The sequence below is a fragment of the Giraffa tippelskirchi genome, chromosome 1 (genome assembly GCF_054371585.1).
Source record: "Giraffa tippelskirchi isolate mGirTip1 chromosome 1, T2T-mGirTip1v1.2.pri, whole genome shotgun sequence".
Classification (NCBI taxonomy): domain Eukaryota; kingdom Metazoa; phylum Chordata; class Mammalia; order Artiodactyla; family Giraffidae; genus Giraffa; species Giraffa tippelskirchi.
In genome coordinates this window covers 214,275,947-214,296,451 of record NC_137275.1, presented here as the reverse complement: position 1 = coordinate 214,296,451, position 20,505 = coordinate 214,275,947, and the positions used below count along the sequence as shown (strand labels likewise).

The following is a 20,505-nucleotide window of genomic DNA, read 5'->3' as shown; positions in this document are numbered from 1 at the left end:
GAAGGGGATATCCACTCCAGTGTTCTGGCCTGGAGAATTCCATGGACAGTCCACGGGGTCAAAAAGAGTCAGACTGGGAGTGGGTCTGGTAAGATCTTTTTATTGTTAGTTCTAACCCTGTCATCTTAAATGTAAATTGTGGGAGTCACCCTAGTAAGACCTCTACAACCTTGAGACATTCTTTTGATTTACTGTAATAACCAGTGTAAAAAGTATATAGCTCCTTTGCTAAGACTAGTGAGGGGGCACTCTGTCTCCCTTCCCATGTCTGTGTCAGAAGCTTTCTCTGTCCCTTTAAATACTTTAATAAAACTGCTACACAAAAGTCTTAAGTGATCAAATCTGGTCCCTGGTCCCGAAGCTAAAGCTTCCTCTTTGGAGATCACAAATCCGACATCGTTCGCCATAAGCTATCAGGCTGAGCCCCCTTCTCACTGGAAGCAGCAAAAAGACACACAGGGAGGATCCCATCCATCACCATCTTGTCCTTTTGGTCTAAGGCTACATCACCAAGCTGTGGGGTGGGATAATTTTAGAGTGAAATTAGTACAGAGAAGAGGAAAAACTGAAGATCAGGGTATCTTAAGCTTTTTCTAGAGTCTCTAGCAGAAAGGACTTGAAACTTAAGTCCTGCACCAAGATGGAATCCACTCCTGTTGACCACCCACCCCTACACATACCTGGCTCTCCTGGCCTTTGGCTCACAAACCACCTCCCCTGTGGGCTTCTTCTTCAAGTCTCTGAATCTCCACCCACCCTTTGCTGGCCTTTATAGTGCCTCCGGTCTGAGTGATTCTCTCTGGAATAGTATTCTAGTGATAAGTGACACCTTTGTCACCCGTGTCTTATAGAAGAGCTGGGCCCTTTGAACTGGAGTGGACTTGGATCCTCCAGGTCTCATTTCCTTTACTATAAGCTTTCCTGAGAGCTCCAGGGAAAGTGATTCCTTTCATCAGTGACCCTGTTAGATGACACACATGATTATCTCTCAACACGGACTTTCATTTTCAGCTTCAGTACAGTTTAAACCATTTGGAAAATAGAAAATATTTTTTTTTCAAATAACAGGGCATCTCATCCCTCTCTGTTGTCTTGAACCCTAAGCAAGCTTTTTCCTTGCTCTGCTGGTGAGTCCACCCGAATAATAAATCATGTCCTTCTAGTGGTAGCTGTCATCATTTTTCAGGAAGGGCTACAGCTCAATCATATTTTTTATTTATTTCAGAGGACTCTCTGGGATGGGATACCATTGCCGATTTTTTTTTTCTTACACTATTATTACTGTTATTGCAAATCATAGGGAAAGGGAATTTTATTCAATAAGTGGTACTATGCAACAGGGCAATCGTCTGGAGGAAAAAATAGCTAGATTCATGCTTTATCTAAAACTCTAATACTAAAATCAATTCCAAATAGATGAAAGATTTGAGTATTAAAAGAGAGAGAAGAACCATATGAATTAAAGAAGGAGTTTAAGCTTCTAACAGGCAAGCAGCCAGCAGCTGGTAGCCTCTCCTAATTCCCACTGGAATACCTACAAAGATTCAACCAGAGAAAAGGATAACAATTACTATTAAAAAATGAAAACTGACAGATGTCAAATGCAGTAGAAATTGAGTCCGATTTTATGGCAGATGCAGCTGGACTAGAATGGAGGGGCATGTATTATCTTCAGCTCCGAGTAGAGAAAGGGAAAGTATTGGTCACTCAGTCACGTCTAACTCTTTGTGACCTTATGGATTGTAACCCACCAGGCTCCTCTGTGCATGGAATTCTTCAGGCAAGAATCCTGAGGTGGATTCCATTCCTTGAGAAGGAAAAGTGCCATTTCCTTCTCCAGGGGATCTTCCTGACCCAGGGATCGAACCTGAGTCTCTTGCGTCTCCTCCATTGTGGGCAGATTCTTTACCATCTGAGCCACCAGGGAAGCCGCTGCTAGAGAGGCTCCCTGATAAAAAAAAGGAATGAAGAAGCTTGGGCTATTTCCCACCACTGTTTCTCAACCAGTAACCCAGGGACTCAAGAATCTGGGCAGTTAACTCTCTAGAGCAGCGGAGAATTTTAAACACACACCAATATTCAGACACCACCCCAGACTAGGTGAATCAGAATATTCAGGCGAAGCACTCCAGCATGGGTGTTTTTTTAAAACTCCCAGGGTAGGGGACTTCCCTGGTAGTCCAGTGGTTAAGAATCCTTTTTGCAATGCAGAGGACTTGGGTTCGATCCCTGGTCAGGGAACTAAGTTCTCACATTCCATAGAGAAACTAAGCCTGCATGCTGTAACTACCAAGCCCGTGCACTCTGGAGGCTGCACGCCTCAACTAGAGAGTCTGTGTGCCACAGCAAAAGACCCAATGCTGCCAAATAAATAAATGAATATTAAAAAAACAAAAACTCCCAAGGTGGTTTTGGGACTTCCCTGGTGGTCCAGTGGCTAAGACTCCATACTCCCAAGGCAGGGGGCCGGGTTCAATCCCTGATCAGGGAACTAGATCCCACATGCCACAAGAAAGATCGAGGATCCCGCATGTCACAACTAAGACCAAGCACAGCTAAACAAATAAATATTTACAAAAAAAAAAAAACCCTCCCAAGGTGATTTTAATGTGTAACCAGACTGAGAACCAGTCTCCTGCATATATTTCTCAGATGCTATTCTACAGGGCAGGAAGGGAGATCAAGAGATTCTGTCTCCCCAGTTTTGGCCACCCTGGCTCTTTGGTGACATTTCTTTCCCTCCTGGCAGTCTGGGATGCCCCTCTTCACTGTTTTTTCTCCAACTGTTTTGATTTCACTTTTTATTTTTTTTCAACATTACCTTCTTACTTCTACCTGCCCCTTAAATATTGGTCTTCCCAGAGCTTGGTATCTTGAAATAGCCTCCTAAATTGGAAATTTCATTCAATTCTAAGAACTTCAGCTGCCACATATGGGCTGAAGACTTTCATTCTTAGGAGGTAGGGTGGACATCTTCACCTTCATAACCCTCTTCCTGGAGTATATACTCTCCCACTGATGGAGCCCTCCCTGACTCAAACCAGGATAATTGTGGAGGTCTTGAGGAGGTGGGGAAAGACAATGAGACCATTTAAACAAAATAGTAGCACAGAAATTATGTTAAGAAGTAATTCTGTAGATGCTCCACTAGCCTAGACCATTCATCCCCTCTCTCAATAGCTAGAATATAATGACAGACCAGAAGCCAAGAGAAAGAAGTTAAGACACTGGGACAAGAGAAAAGAAAGAAGGCAGAAGTGCACAGAAGAGACTTCTCTTCTACTCATCAAACATGAACTTGAACAAGCTAACGGGGACTGAAAAGGGAAAAGAAAGCAACTTTAGACCATCTCTCAGTTCCCTGCATGCATGACTGTCTAATGATAAAACTTTTCCAATAATGAACGGTATCTTTTTCACAAATGATGACATCTGCATCTCCCTACCAAGCTTCCAGCTCCCTCCTGATGACTCAATGACCAGAGGCACTTCAAACATCACATCTAAAGCAAATCCCTCTTCCCCTCCATCGCCCCTATCTGCTCCTCTTCTGTGCCATCTCTGTGACGGGTCTACCACTTCTCTACCTGGTAGCAGTTAAAGTGTGTCCCCCCAAATCCAGATGTTGAAGTCCTAACTCTAGTACCTCAGAATGTGACCTCATTTGGAAACTGGATCGCGGCAGATAGAAATGGTTGACTTAAGACGAGGTCATTAGCCTGGGTCCTAATCCAATAGGACTCGTGTCCTTATACAAAGGGTAAGTCGGACTCAGAGACACACAAGGCAAACACCATGTGACTACAAAGGCAAAGATCAGGTGATGCTTTTACAAGCCAGGAAATGCCCAAGGTTGCCAGCAAACCACCAGAAACAAAATGAGAGGCACGGAACAGATTCCCTCTCTGATCCCACAGGGAACCAACCTTGCTGACACCTTGATCTTGGACTTGTGGCCTTCAGACCTGAGGGACAATGAATTCTTGCTGTTGAAGCCAACCCGTCTGTGGTACCTTGTTACAGCAGCACACACTACCCAACAAAGCATACAGCCTACATGAGTATGGCATAGGTGTGCTGTGTGCATACCCTCAGTCGTGTCTGACTCTTTGCGACTCCATGGACTGTAGCCTGCCAGGCTCCCCTGTCCATGAATTCTCCAGTCAAGAATACTGGAATGGGTTGCATTCCCTTCTCAAGGGGATCTTCCCAATCCAGGGCTTGAACCTGCATCTCTTATGTCTCCTGCACTGGCAGGCGGGTTCTTTGCCGCTAGCACCACCTGGGAAGCCCATATGGCATATATCACCTAACAAAGATTTACACTCCATCTCTTGTCCATTGTCCTATGGCTAAATACCACCCCGCTGCTTTCCAAAATGTCTCCTAAATTCAGCTGCTACTGTTTCCACTGCCTCTGCAGATATTTTGGGTAACTGTGTTAGGAGAAGATAGAAAGTTTAATGGGCCAAAAGGAGCCCAGGATAGACCAAAGCTGGTATGAGAGAGAGAGAGTTTAGGATTCAAACCGGATGTAGGCATGGCGGGGCTGCCAAGCAGAGGGGGAGGGTGCACCCAGTTGTGGGTAAGACAAACACCAACCTGACTGGTTGGGAAATGCTGAGACCACAGAGGCTACACTGAATGTCAAAGGGGTGGGGCTGGCTGGAGGCCACGGCTCCCTGGGGCTGGGCTTTCTCCCAGGTTGCACACTGTGGGGTTGAGTGGAGGTCTCAGGGGTACCTTTGCTGCTGGGTCGGTCTCCCTCTGCTCAATGCCGGTGCATATCCCCTGGGTACCAGCTCCTTTGCCAACTGCCAACCAAACGGGCAGGTTTGCTGACCAGCATCCGCGGTCCAGTCCAAGAAGCGTGAGCCAAGTTTGGCACTTGGCCTTCCTCAGCACTAGCTCCAGCTCTGCCAGGAAACAGGAGGCGTCACGGTAGCTCCTGGATCCTGCCCTTTGGGACCAAGCAGTGAAGGACCTGGAGTAGGACAGTCCTTGGGCCTAAAAAGATCTGAGCAGCTGGGCTTGCCTTTCTCTCTGTCCCCAGCTTCTCACTTCTATTCCCTCCCTGCCCTCTTCTTCCTCCTGCTGCTCTCCTGTCCTACGCTTCTCTCCTCCATCCATCTCTGGGGTCACCTTCTTCTCCATCCCGTATCCCCTCTTTGTAACCCCTCCTTCCCTCGTCCTCAGTTTCCCTCTTGCAGCCCCCGCCCCCAGACTTTTTCCTTCTCCTTACCGCCCCTTTCCACCCCATTCCCCTCCTCCGTTTCACACTCTCCCTACCTTGTTCTCCACGGGATCTGGCTACCTTCCTCCTCACTTCCCTGACCCCACCAGCCCCTGGGCCCCGCCCATCCGTGTTTGCTTTCCTCCCGGATCCGGATGAAAGGGTTGCCCTGCCTGTGCCCCGCCCTGCCCCACTTCTGGCAGCTGGGGTCTTGCTACATGGCCGAGGGCTCCGGGCCTCAGGCCCCCCGGAAAGGGCCCCTGCTTAACATCCAGCTCCTGCGAGCCCAGTATGAAGGCCTGAGACGGAAGCAGAGGGCTCAGGCCCACGTCGTGGTGCTCCCGAAAGGTAGGGCTGGGCAGGTGCTGGGGGCAGAGGCAGGGAGGACCTGGCTGTGGGCAGAACAGGTGGCAAAGCTGTGGGCAGCGCAGGGCCAGGGCTCTGCGGGCCCTCCCGGTGGACAAAAGCAGCGAGACAGGGTCAGGAGAGAGGGGCTGGTTTGGGTGCCATCTGAACCAGGCAGGGGGCTCCAGCAGGGGGCTGGCAGGCAACATGCCATTCCTGGCCTCTGCTCTTAGATTCTGATCTTGCTGAACTGGTCTGCCTGGTGAGCGGGGCTTGGCACCCCCCATCCCACCCCCCGCTAGGCCACGTGGGGAGATGGGAGCTCTGCTTCCTGGCCAGGTCTCACTCAGGCACCTCCTGCAAACCAGAGAAACTGGCTCTGGAGAGAGAACATGTGATATTTCCAACAGCCTGGGCACTGGCCAGAGGAAACACAGGGCTCAGGGACCCAGGAGGCACCCAGGCTCACCCACCAGCCAGAGAAGCCTTGAGATATAGAAGCCCCTCCTTCAGGGGAGAAGCCTCCCTTCCATTAGGAACTCAAATTTATTCCAGGAGGAAGTTAGGAGCTCAAGACTCAAATCTCAGCCCTTCATCCTCTAAACCCAGAGAGACAAGTCAAGAGAAGTAGGAAGACCCCCTGAAAGGTGTAGGCTGTGCCGGGGAATTTCTGTGGTTGTTTACATCGTTCACACTCCCTGGGAACACATCCAGGCTGGGCTGGGAGGGACTCAGGGGCCAGAGGGACCTCACTGCCTGGGAAGTGACAGGAAGTGTGCTGCCATGGGCTAAAAGCACCCATCTCGCGTGACTTGGGCCAACCAGTGGGATCTTTCTGAACTGAACTGGCACAACCAAACAGCACCGCCATCTCTGCAGGGCAGAGCTGACAGTTTCCTAAAGCTTTCCCATCCTCAAGGCTGTTTATTCATTCAGTCACTCAACAAACATTCATTAAACCCGTATCAAGTGAAAGCAGGTTTAACACACCTGTGATTCAGACTCACAAAACTGTGTGATGTGTATGTCCCAAAGACATCACAAGCTCAGCACACCCCATAGTGTTTACCACCCCTGCCCCAACCTTCCCTGCTGGCCTTTTCTCCTGCATCCTGTAATTCAGAGCTCCTGCCTCCATCATCACCACGTGATGAGTCACCATGTCAGGAGTTACGACGGGTTAAGGCAAGGGGTAGTTCTCCGTCACTGCTTCCCCAGGGAAGACTTCTGACCCGCAGGCTCGGTCAGGATCTTTCAGGGTACTTCTTTCACAGCAGTCTGCAAGTTCACATTCTTGTTCTAACTGTGAGAACCAGTGTGCTGTCTGCTGGGGTGTCCCTGTACTTGGTCTCTGGAGGACAGCGTGAGCCCCAGCTTTGCCGCTGACTTGCTCTGTGCAGCTTTGAACAAGTCCTATAAATTCCTCTGTGACTCAGTTTCCTCATCTGTCAACCGGGAATAACCATAGTCCTCAAAGTATAATATTGTGGTGGGAACGAAACAAATGAATACGGATAAAGCTCCTTGGGACTTCCTGTACTGATTGGCTAAGGACCACGAGGTCACATGAGACTGAGTTGGAAGGACGCTTGAAGCATTTGGACTGGGTGTGAGGAATAAGGTGGTTCTCCAGGAAGAAATCCGAGTCCAGTTACAAACTGTGGAAGTGTTAGCTGCTCAGTCGTGTCCAACACTTTGCGATTCCATGGACTGTAGCCCGCCAGGCTCCTCTGCCCATGGAATTCTCCAATCAACAATACTAGAGTGGGTTGCCATTTCTTCTCCAGGGGATCTTCTGATCCAGGGATTGAAACCAAGTCCCCTGCATTGCAGGCAGATTCCCTGGTGCCTCAGACAGTAGAGAATCTGAGCAACTAACACGTTCACTTTCAGATTATAAAGATGAAGTGAAAAAATGATGGTAGGGGCAAGAAAGCAATTCTGCCTGCACGTTAGCAATAGGGTGGCTGGTGATGCCACCCAGTAAGATAGGGAATATAGGAGGAAAAGATTTCTGATAGGGACAGATGAATTTGTGAATATGCTACATTTGACGACTTCCCTGGTGGTCCAGTGGCTATGACTCCCAACACAGGAAGCCTGGGTTCAATCCCTGGTCAGGGAAATACATCCCACATGCCATAACTAAAAATCCTGCATGCCACAAGTAAAGATTCCACGTGCTACAACTAGGACCCGGCACAACCCAAATAAAAATTTTTAAACATGCTGCATTTGAGGGAATTATCTGTAAAACTTCCAACCAGCCTGGATCTCAGGAGAGTAATTTGCGTTCGAGATATAGGTTTGGGGTTATCAACAAATTGTTGGTAGTTGAAGTCACAGGCATGGATAAATTGTGGGGGACCAATGCATAAACTGATAAGAGGCTGGGAGGACAATCAGAGTTATAGAACGCTAAATTACTGAAGGCACAGCAGAGGAAGAAAAGTCAGAGAAGACAGCAGTTGAAATGGTAGCAGCTGAACACCAGCCTGAAAAAGGAAGGAAATTCACACATGCTGAATCTTGGATGAAACCAGATGAATCTTGAGGACATTACACTAGGTCAAATAAGCCAATCACAAAAAGCCAAATGCTGTAAATGATTTACTCATATGAAGTACATGGAGTTATCAAATCAGAGACAGGAAGTAGAACGGTGGTTGCCAGGGTGGGGGTGGAGGAGATGAAGAATTGTTGTTTAATGGGTATAGTGTCAGTCTGGGAAGATGAAAAATTTCTTGAGATCAGTTGCACAACCATGTGACTGGACTTAACACTATTGAACTGTACACTTCAAAATGGCTAAAGGTGGTAAGTTTTATGTTGTGTGGGTCTTGCCACAATTCATTTTTCTTAAATGGAGGAGAAAACCAGGAGATATTAATGCCATGAAGCCAAGCAAGTAGAGGGAATTTAGAAGACAGGGATCCTCTGTGTCCAGCACATCAGAGATCCAGGAAGACAGAGTGGCCATTGAGACTGGCTCCCATTAGATTTCAGCATCTCAAGACACAGAGTTATATCTGGAGGGGTAGGTATTCTGGGAGCTGATTAATGGAAGGAAGGCTCTGAAATTAGCTTTCCTCTTAACATTATGGAATGTCTTCAGGTTCTAGAAATGGCAGGTGTTTTAGATTCCTAGCATTGGAGTTCAAGGTCTCCTCCCAGCTTTACTCCTTTAACATCATCTCTCTACTCCCACTGTGGATGTTGTCATCTACAGGGCCTTCTGCAGTGACAAATATCAGAACACTCAAGGAAGATTTGCTGACATTTCAGAGGCAATTCCAGGCTTGTCCCAGGCCTCCTTTCTATAGGAAAATGACATTCAGTCATTCCTCCAACCCTCGCCGCCACCAAGAGTTGACCAGAAACTACCATGTTCCACGAGGTGGTAAAAAGATGTCCCTGAGAAGGAACAGAGGCATCGGCCCACCTGCTCATCCCTGAAGCCAGGGCAGGAAAGCGGACAGTGCTGCAAACATGTTTCCAGGACAGTGGCTATGAGATGAAAGATCAAGACCAGTCCTCCGACAGGAGCTGCTTCAAACACAGCCCCTCCTCCTCTGCCTTGGATGCTAAATCCTTCATCAGAATCCCATAACACAAAAGAATAACCCCTTTCCACTGGCCAGTGTGTATGAATCACACCTGTGGGTGGACATGTGTGTGCCCTTGCTCCTGGTTCTTCTTTCAGCCTCAAATGTGAGTTTCCCAGCTCTTCCTACGGTTCACTCCCTCCCTGCAAAGACTGAAGTCTATTATTAAACTCTCATTTTTGAATTTTTTTCCACAGCACTACTTATCATTGGAACTTTTATTACCATATGTTTGTTTGCTTATTCCTTATATTCGAGGTCTTGAGAATACAGTAATGAACACTGAGACAAAAACTACCCCTTCATGATGTGGTCTAGTGGAGTAGAAAGTGAAAGGGATCGATCCCTGGGTTGGGAAGATCCCCTGGAGAAGGGCATGGCAACCCACTCCAGTATTTTCACCTGGGAAATCCCACGCACAGAGGAGCCTGTTGGGCTACAGTCCATGGGGTGGCAAAGAGTCGGACACAACTGTTCAAATAACACTTTCTGCTCCACTAGACCACATCATGAAGGGGTAGATTTTGTCTCAACACCTCAAATAAATAATGCCTGCCGCTGCTAAGTCGCTTCAGTTGTGTCCGACTCTGTGCGACCCCATAGACGGCAGCCCACCAGGCTCCACCGTCCCTGGGATTCTCCAGGCAAGAACACTGGAGTGGGTTGCCATTTCCTTCTCCAAAATAATGCCTGGCACATTATGAATACTTAATAATGGAAAGAATGAATAATTGTGCGTGAATGGGTGTGTGTTAGAGATAGTGCAGTGCCCTGGGTATCTGGCCTCCTTGATGTACTGGGCATGGACTTTCTCAGCTTGAAAGCTCTGAGAATCCCCTAAACAAGGGCTGCCCCTGTACCTTCCAGCGGTGACCCTGTTGGTGCCTTGCTTTCTCAGGAGAGAACCTGCCCGCCCCAGCCGAGGCCATGGTCAGTGCTGTTTGGATTAACAAGGAGAGAAGGCATTCCCTGACCCCAGAGGAGGCGGCTCCTGAGGCAGAGGAGACGCTGGAGGAGGATGACAGGGGCTGTCTGCAGACCCCCGAGTCTCCGTGGCACACACACCTAGAGATGCACCGCCTGGTCCAAACCTTCCGCCAGGGAACCAGTCTTCATGTAAAGCACAAGGACAAGTTCATGGGGTCTGAGCAAAGGCTCCCAGGCTTGTTTGAAGACACTCAGATGACTCAGCAAAAAACCACCATCCCAGAAGCAGCCCAGCCTGAGTGCCAAGTGGACGAGTCACAGACAAAGGCAGTGGGATCTGGCTTCCACATAGGCACTCAGGGCCCTCCTGCCATAAAGAGGCCACACCGGGCTGGAAAACCAGCTCACTATCCATTTCCCCAGAGGAAAACTCCCAGGATCTCCCAGGCTGCCCGGAACCTGGGCTTATATGGTCCAGCCTGAAGCTCTCTACTCAGAGGCCTCAACTTTGAGGCCACGTATGGCCTCATCAAGGAACCTGGGAGGCAGAGGCAAAACTAAGGCCTGGAGCTGTGAGCAGAGCTGAATGACATCAGTTATAGGTCGGACTGTGGGAAATGAACTTCACAGTGGGCACAGAGTCTTGTGCCTCAAAACAAAAAAAAGAAAAAGAGACTGTCCAGACCAGACTGCTCACAGCTCAGGATGAAAGAGTGCTGTCCCATCAACACAGCCCCATTCTGCTTATATAAGAAGACAGTGCTGTGGACATCAGCTCAGTCCCTGGATCTAGAGAATTCTGAAACATAAAACAGAGACTCTAGCCAATGGAAGCCTCAGCAGTGCCCTGGAGTCAACAGGTGTGAGCAACGATGTTTTCAGTAACTTCTGCGGATTTCTCACGTGTTCTGGAGAAGAGGAGCTCTGAGAACTGCCTCCTTCTGGTTGCTATGCCTGAAGGCCAGCACACTTAGAAGTCACTCCCTTCATTCATAGTGACCACAGCATTTCAGCCCCAGCCTCCCAGAGTATAGTCACCCTGGGTAAAAGGGTCAAAACGATGCTACCTACTGTTCTGTGTGTTTAAGGGTCTTTAGGAAGAGCTGGCCATCTCTCCCCTCTCATTGAGACTGCACATTCCAGTCTCATTATCGATTTACTTCCTTTTACCCTTCTCCCTCCATCCTTTACTTCCTTATTCCCTATTTGTCTTCTCTCTCCTTTCCTTTCTCAATCTCTCTCTCTCCGAATTAAATACTGCCCATCACTGAAGATATATAGTAACAGAAACCTCGGAGAAGAAAACAAAGAAATGTTCCTGCTTAGAAAGTATATGTTCCTCAAAAACTGCTCCCTTTCAGCCACATTTGAATCATTCAGATCCTTCCTTGTATATTTTAAACCAAAGTGAAACAACTGTTACTTGGTTAGTGGGGAAGAAAGTATCTTACCTGGTTAACTTTAATCAATACACTTAAACACACCTAAGGTGACTTTTCCTCATGCTAGATTCTCTCTCTGTAAAGTTTTACCCACATCTTCCTTTTTCCCCCATGGTAATTCAGTCTTGCCCACCCATAAGAGTTGTTAGCTAGGAGTGTCATTTTCTCTCAAAAACACGTATGTGCCTTCTCCTTGAGCCACCCTGAAACTCCCTCCAACTTGGGGGTTCATTTTGATTCCTTTTGTGAATAACTAATGAGTCAGTTGTTAATTTTTTGCTGTCTAATAAAAATCAAGACATTTTGCTGAAAACAACTTTATCCTTTGCTTTTATTTTAAAGAGGCTTCCCACAAGTAAGTCCTCTTTCTACCGTGGTAATCAGGATAGGATATGTTTTGCTGAGTAACAAACAAGCTCCAAATCTCACAATAGAAGCTAATTTTTTGTTCACTCATAGACATCTCACTGTGGATTTGCGCAAACTTCCAGCCCAGCTCTCCTACAAGTACTACTACTAATTCAAGCTTCTTCAATCTTGTGGCACCACCTTATCGACACTGGTTTCCCTAATTACTGTAGCAGGAGAAGAAAGTGCATTAATAGTCATGAACCAGCTCTCAAACCACTTAGCTTATGTTTCATTGTCCAAAACAAGTAACACAGACATATGTCCACTTCATACGTATAAGAAAGTGCAGTGATTCCATGTGCCCACAAGGAGAGAAAGAATGAAAATATGAATGAACAAAAGTAATGACTAACACTGGTAGAGAGGGGCTCGGTCACAATATTGCTGCTACTGCTAAGTCACTTCAGTCGTGTCTGACTCTGTGCATCCCCATAGACGGCAGCCCACCAGGCTCTGCCGTCCCTGGGATTCTCCAGGCAAGAACACTGGAGTGGTTTGCCATTTCCTTTTCCAATACATGAAAGTGAAAAGTGAAAGTGAAGTCGCTCAGTCGTGTCCAACTCTTCGAGACCCCATGGACTGCAGCCTACCAGGCTCCTCTGTCCATGGGATTTTCCAGGCAAGAGTACTGGAGTGGGGTGCCATTGCTGGTAGAGAAGGGCTAGGTGACAATATTAGGTATAATCAATTATTTTGAATATAGTAAGTAGCTGTTAAGGGATTTACAAATGAGACTAAAATGATTTGACCTGCAGTTTAACCAGATGACTTGTTGTTTGTGGAGAATGAATTGATGGTCATGCTGAAGAGCAATGTCGGGGGAAAAATGATTGGGGTAAGTTCAGTGGGAAAGATATTGTTAGGTAAAGCACGAGTGGGAGCAGAGAAAGGAAAGAAAAGTAGACACATTTGACATAAATATATTTTGGAGATAGAATCAACAGGATTTACTGAAGAAGAATTGCCAGCTAAATTTGAAGGATACTGAGTTTGAGATGCTTAGAGACACACAAATAAAAATATCAAATAGGCAAGTATTTAAATGAGACTAGAGTTCTGGGCTAGACATAAGAACTGAAGTGTCATGAGTATGTAGAGGTACTTAGAATGAGAAAGGTACATGTATGCAGAGTGTAGAGGGAAGACAGGGTCCGGAATGAGGTCCAGAAGGAAAACTCCCAATTCACTTAGTTGAAAAATCTCTAAGGAGTTTTCCAATCCTTACTCAGAAGAAGTGGGATAGAGGGAGGAGGAGACGGTGAGGGACACTGAAGAGAAGTGACCAGGAGAGAAGGGGCTTTTTGGATGTGGAGTCTCAGACCTCAGAGGCAAGAGATAGAACAAGATTTTGCAAGGGTCACTCCCCTAACTGCAAACCTCCAAATGCTCCCTTTCTAGAGTCCACATTCTTCCTCTGTCTGGTTTAAGAGGCCAGAGTCCAAGAAGCAATGCCGGATGTTAGCAAGTTCAAGCCAGAGCCAACTGATGTCCACCAAGGCTGACAATGTCTTTGCCCCAGAGGCATGGCCTTCTCCTGGGATGGGGTCATTCTTGCGCCTGGGGAGGAGTTGAGGATTAAGTGTTCCCTGTGGTAGAGCTTGAAGGGAGAGGGGCAAGAGGAAGTCTGGCTTTGAATCCTTCTACTCTTTCCCACAAGGCTGCTTCTGCCAGGAGCACTGCAGCTGCTGCTGGGACGCTTCAGTCGTGTCCGACTCTGTGCGACCCCAGAGACGGCAGCCTACCGGGCTCCTCCATCCCTGGGATTCTCCAGGCAAGAACACTGGAGTGGGTTGCCATTGCCTTCTCCAATGCATTTAAGTGAAAAGGAAAAGTGAAGTCGCTCAGTTGTGTCCGACTCTTTGTGACCCCATGGACTGAAACCTACCAGGCTCCTCCATCCATGGGATTTTCCAGGCAAGAGTACTGGAGTGGGATGCCATTGCCTTCTCCGGCCAGGAGCATTAGACCAGAACAATCTTTGTTTCTCAATTATAGGCACACCATTTCTCCTAACCCACAGGCGGTCAAACCTGTGTGTGTGGCAAAGGGCTCAAATGACCCGTGGGCTGTCGCCACCCACTCTGATTTTGTCTCCCCTGACAGTCAGGGCTGGAGCTAACCTTCTTTTTCCACATTCTCCCCAGGATTGGCAGAAGGTTTTCCTAAACTAGAGAATAAATCCTGCCTCCAGTTGCTTACCTTAGGGTCATTGAGTCTTCCAGCCCATGTGCTTGCCAACTTCAGGGGCTTGGAGGCAGGCGCATCTGGGCTCCAGTCTCAGCACTACCACTGGCAGACCCGGCCTGAGCTCAGTTACTGGCAGAGCCGCAAATTGCCCAGTTGTAAAATAAGGTGATAAAAGGCCCTGGAGTGTGGGAGGTGCGGAAGGAAGTATCCGTCACATTAGCAGTCAATTCTAATCTATCCCCGCTAGGGGGAAGGCTCCCCTCAAACCCGCTCAGCCTGATTCCCTAACTTATCCCATGGTTGTTGTTCAGTCACTCAGTCCTGTCTGACCCTTTGTGACCCCATGGACTGCAGCACGCCAGGTTACTCCCCGTCATTAAAGCTCTTTCATCTCAGTTCTTAAGACTTGAAACGATTCGAATGTAAAAGTCTATTGCCATCCAAGTCAATTGCACCCCACTCCAGTACTCTTGCCTGGACAATCCCATGGACGGAGGAGCCTGGTGGGCTGCAGTCCACGGGGTCTCGAAGAGTTGGACACGACTGAGCGACTTCACTTTCACTTTTCACTTTCATGCATTGAAGGACATGGCAACCCACTCCAGTGTTCTTGCCTGGAGAATCCCAGGGACAGCGGAGCCTGGTGGGCTGCCGTCTATGGGGTCGCACAGAGTTGGACGCGACTGAAGCGACTTAGCAGCAGCAGCAGCAGCAGCAGCAGCAGCATCCAAGTCAGATCCCACCAACCTCCCCACCCTCAAGCACAGCCCTGATTTACACCTTTAAGATTAGAGGGAGGGGCGTAGTCATCTTGCTCACCACCCCCCCACCCCACCCCCACCTCCCCGTGTGCACAGCTTTATGGCTTTAGGGTAGAACGACACAGGCCACAGAGGGAGGGCCCTTTGTGTGACTGGCTGTGGTGCAGTTTGGGTCTCTTTTGCCTTGACCTTTACACCAACCTAGCTCAGGGTCTGCAGGTTGGTGTGGACGGGTAGTGGCCGCCAGAGGCTCCTGCAGAGGAGAAACTCCACTGCAATAGCTCCCTTTGCCTTGGGGCGGGGTCAGGGGCTCCCTCCTGAGAATGGTTATGCCTGGTGGCGCAGCCAGCTACCCGTATAATTGCATCAGAGGTCCACATCTCTTTGTCCCTCCACGGCCAGGGTCTCATCTACCCTCTGCTGGCCTACTTAGGCTCATAGACACAGATGAGGTATTTTCTGCACCTAGATGCTGTAACCATCCTTACACCTTATGCCCCTGGAGGTTCCATACTGACTTCTTCCCTCTGAGATCTATCCCCTCCTCTTGGGGCAAGCCTACTTGCTGAGCAATCATCCAGTTGGGGAATAATGTGCCACCCCGCCCCCTTTCTTGTAAATACTAACAACTTAAAAAAGAAAAAAAAACCTCTTTGAACTTCCAGCCTCTCTCTCTTGTGCTCACTCTCAGGGATAGGGGAAGAGGGAATGGCCTTTATACAAATACTGAGTGTCCTGCAAAAGTGAACAGAGCGGGACACTAGTTAAAGTGCTAAGCACAGATTTTCATCACTCGTACACTATTGCAATAGGGGACTGAAAGCTTCCATTTGTACAGCAAAGACTGAGTGTTTTAAGGGGGAGAATGAGGAAGTAGGGAGGTGGGTAAGTAGGGATCCAGTGGTCAGGAAAATGAAAAATTATAGAAAGGAGAAGTGTGGGATCAGTCCATGTAAAACCCATCTGGGTTTGCTAACCGGCACCTATCAAAATTAGGCTCCTATGGGCTTCCCAGGTGGCACAGTAGTAAAGAACCCCCTTGCCAATGCAGTGAGGCATAAGAGACTTGGGTTCGATCCCTGGATTGGGAAGATCCCCCTGGAGGAGAGCATGGCAACCCACTCCAGTATTCTTGCCTGGAGAATCCCATGGACAGAGAAGCCTGACATGCTATGGCCCATGGAGTCACAAAGAGTTGGACACAGCTGTGGTGACTTAGCACGCACGCAACCACCCTCCCACAGAGATCAGGAGACAAGGACTCTGTTTTCCTCCAGGTGTTGGCTGTAACAAAATAGTAAAATAAATTCTTTTGGCGTCATTGTAATTTCTCAGGCAGGCATTTTAAGGGGAGTTTGGGTCCCTGAGGATGCTGCCTTAGAAACCGTGTTCACATTGGTTCAAGTCTTCAAAGGCCAAAGCTGAGCACTAGTCAGAGAGAAAGGACTCAGAGGAGCCTAGCTAGGGTTTGGTCAAGGAAAGAATCTGTCAGTCCTCAAGGGCAGCCTCCTGCCAGTCTCAGATCCCTGAAGAAAAAGGGTCATGCCCAGTCCATCAAAATATTAAGAGCATCTTGTCGCCCATGGCTGGGCTTCTCAAATGTGGGTAGGCATCAGAATCACCCGGACGGCTTGTCAACCACTGATGGCTGATCCCCACCCCATCACTCTCTCAATCAGCAGCTGTGAAAGGGCAGGGCAAGAATCTGCATTTCCAACAAGGTCCCTGGTGATGCTCACCCTGGGAAACACATTTTGAAAACCACTGCTCCTGGGACTACGGCTGACCTTCAGACCTGGCAATTCTTAACATGGGGGGGGGGTTCTTTGTGCCTTTTGTTTTCAGCTGTGGATTACAGACACCACTGGGGGAAAAGAAGGACAATTCCATGGGCACCACGACTCTTCTATTGTAGCAGCTGTTCAGTAGGGTAGCCCCTGCCCCCACCCCACCTCCTGGCTGTATCAGACTGAGTGGGGGCTGTGAGCAGAGGTAGGACACTGTCACCACCCTGACTGAGTCTCAACTGAGATGACTGTTTCTTCTTAGTAGGAAATTAATCCTGCAGTAGACCCCTAGGTGGCTTACGCACGCGCGCGCGCATACACAGAACCCTAGGAGGAAGGGAGAATTTACCTTCAGAAGCTGAGCTGTTGATTGGCCACAAAAAAAATACCAAAATCCCCAGCCATTTTCTAAGTCGAGAACTTCCCAGGCATCTGGATTCCAGGCAAACTCACAGGAAATACAGCATCCTGTCCACGGCCCCCTCCGGCCTCCTCCCTATGCACCCAGGCTCCCCCAGGGAGACGCCTCCAGCAGTCTTGCTGCCATGGCTCACACCAATTTGAGAAAAAGGGTTTCTTCCACAGTCCCTGCTTCCTCATAAACTAGGGTTTTTTTATGTCACTACCGACTGGGAGAGTTTCGTAGAAACTAATGCCTGTGGCTGGTGATTTTTATTTTGGCCAGTCAAAAATTATTCCGTTATTTTATGAACATTTTGTGGGTTGTTACATTCAATTGTTACACCCGACACATCGAGAAAGTCTTCTCCAGCACTGGGAGTTTCATCCTCACTTTCTGTATCAAATCAGTCACTAAGGCTTTCTGTCTTCTTATGGATCTAATATTCACGCTGTCTGAATCAGAGCTATATTCTGAAGACCTCTCATCTTCTGAGACACTAAGCCTCTATGTCGCTCAATCAGAGAAAGTATCTGCTTAAAATTCACTGAAAAATTCTTCACTCACAATCTCATGATGCGTCACTTTTGAAAATTTTATGGTAATAAACTTGCAGTTAAAATATACACGAGGCTGGAACAAAAACCTAACGGTGCGCAAGGTGTAAATGATAACGACAATCCTAAATTGTGTAAGTGAACCCTTGATCAAGTTTAAGCTCTAACGACTTCACACGGTGATGTTAATTGTATTGCTCTCTAGAAACGTCGTCTCTGGTCAATAATGTGTTAGCACCTCTGTGTGTATACGGTGAAGGGGTTCCCCCACAGTGGTTGATGAAGGAGGTCGGTGGGGACGACGGAAGGAAGGGCGCTGAGAGTCCAGCTCCTCCCGTCCTTGGGAGCTAGAGTCAAACGCTCCCTCTGAATGCCACACCCCCCACCACGTGTCCTGCTGGCTGTGTGAGAAACAGTGCCCCAGAGAGGCATCACATGACCACTACCTAATACTCCATGCCTAGTCTCTTTTTTTGACCTTATATATTATTTGGGGGGGGTGGTGGTTTTAAACTTGATTTTCTTGGGTTTTGAGAGAGGCATTCGAAAATTCTTTTGGCTTTCTGTAAATATTAGAAATATTCTGTGGTGCTACCTCTAGGATCAGCTCCTTCCTGAGGGAATGTTTCTTCTTTGCGGTGGCTATCCTATTTAAGATCTCTGCATCCCAGAAACACCATATATCAAACGCATATGTGGAATCTAGAGAAATATACAGATGAACCCATTTCCAATGCAGGAATAGAGATGCAGATGTATAGAAGGGACATGTGGACACAGGGCAGGGGAAGGGGAGGGTGGGACGAACTGGGATAGTAGCACTGACATATATGCACTACGAAGTGTAAAACAGAAAGCTAGTGGGAAGCGGCTACCAGCACAGGAAGCTCAGCTCGGTGCTCTGTGACGATCTAGACGGTGGGATGGTGGTGGTGGGAGGTCTAAGACGGAGGGCATATGTATACATATGGCTGAACCACTTCATTGTACAGCAGAAACATAATATTGCAAAGTAATTATACCCCAATAAAAGAAAAAGAGAGCAGACTTCTGGTTGCCCAGGGGACAGGGCGAGGGAAGGATTGGGAGTTGGGGATTACAACTATTATACATAGGATGGATAAACTATTATATATAGGATGGATAAACAACAAGGTCCTACTGTATCACACAGGGAACTATATTCAATATCTTGTGATAAACCATAATGGAAAAGAACATTAAAAAGAAAGTATACTTGTGTATAACTGAATTACAGTTGCCATATAGCAGATACTAAAACACTGTAAATGAACTCTACGTCAACTAACTACCAGTTGCCTGGTAAGAATTGTGATCAACTCTGACACAAGTCAGAAAATATTTGTCCTTAAGGAATCACAAGTTGCTTTTGGTAGAGGTTCTATAAATAGACAGACTGTCAGGAATTATTTTAGAGTAACAGTCCGATATGTACTCAGTTTCTGGCAGGTGTTCCTATGATCAGGTGAAAAGGTCAGATTGCATACAGCTGAGCCCTGTACCAATCACATTCTCTTCATGGCCTCTCAGGTCCACTTTGGAGAGCTCTTGTAGCAATATGAACTGCATTTTGATTTTCTTTTTGCGTGAGAGAGCCTGATCTCACTCCTGCCCCAGCCGTGGGTTTCTGTCCCTGCCTTGGGCTCCACCTACCAGATTCTCCAGGAGCCTTGCAGTCCTCTTATGATGCTGCCCTCAATATGTGAGGCTAAACTCACAACCTGAAGCAAACTGCCCCCTGAATACCAGGTCTGTCTCTGCTGACCGCCCACCACAGGCTGGCAAGATCCACGCAAGGACTCCGGATCAGTCAACCATTACCAGTCCCCAAAGTGTGTGTGTGCCAAGGAAACTGAAGCGCGTAAACCCCAGTGGGTTGGACTTTCCATTAACTGTGCGGTCCCTTTGACTCCTCTTCCCTCTAGTCTCAGGTTCACACCAAGGTCGGTCCTGTCCCCCAGTACAGTGCTTCTCAACCCTGACTGCACAAGAGAATCATCAGGAAACTTGGAGAACATTCCATTAAATTACAATCTCTGGAGTAGGGCCTGAGCATTGGTGATCGATATTTTGCATTTTAATCAGGCATAAAATATGAAAAGCATGGGAAGTGAATTAATCTTGTCTTTAAAGGTTCCCTTTCATGTATATACACACTTATTTTCACAGATACAAATCTATATACTTGATTAATATTGTCATGAGATGAGCAGGGAGGAATTCAACGCGGACACTTTCTCTTTCTGGTTTTGGAGACTCACCTTCTCAGCGTGGGGATCTTCCTTTGCCCTGGAAGACTCGTCTCTGCTCCAGGGTTTACTTACCACCCATCTGCAGCTCCTCATCACACACGCACAGGTACATTTTTGCTTTCTTTCTGCCGCTTTCCCCTCCCCGTGGCAGGCAGCCCTCCAGGTACATGATACAAGCAGACCTCACTGGCCATCGCTCTTGCATGGGAAGCCCAGCTCTGCTCCTGGGGAAAGGGGCAGCATGTCTTGTGCCCACAGTTCAGGAGCAGGGCAACCTCACACAGCAACCTCTCTCTGCTGTGATGTTAGGGAAGCTGCCTGCTCCAACGTGGAGCCCTTCGGAGTTCTCAGGTGTGCTGCGTCCTCCTCACGTTTCCCTTGCTCTCCAGGGAATATTTAACAAGCTGTTTGAGGGCTCTTTTAAATCCCCTTTCCCTCAGCTTGAGGAGAAGCTAGCTCTTCCTATTCTCTCTGGTGGGAGTTGGGACTCTGAGCTCTTTTAATCACTGACTCAGGAGATTAAAAGTTAGATGTGACTACAATGGAATATTACGCAGCCATAAAAAAGAATGAAAAA

At 47.9% G+C, this 20,505-nt stretch overlaps 1 protein-coding gene across 1 annotated transcript; it reads left to right on the top strand.

Annotated features, from left to right (window-relative positions):
- Positions 1-5,388: 5,388 nt before the first annotated feature.
- C1H9orf152 (chromosome 1 C9orf152 homolog) lies at positions 5,389-10,593 on the top strand. Its single transcript, XM_081526623.1, has 2 exons — positions 5,389-5,581; positions 10,082-10,593. The coding sequence occupies exons 1-2, from the start codon at positions 5,389-5,391 to the stop codon at positions 10,591-10,593; spliced, it is 705 nt and encodes a 234-aa protein (XP_081382749.1).
- Positions 10,594-20,505: the final 9,912 nt, after the last annotated feature.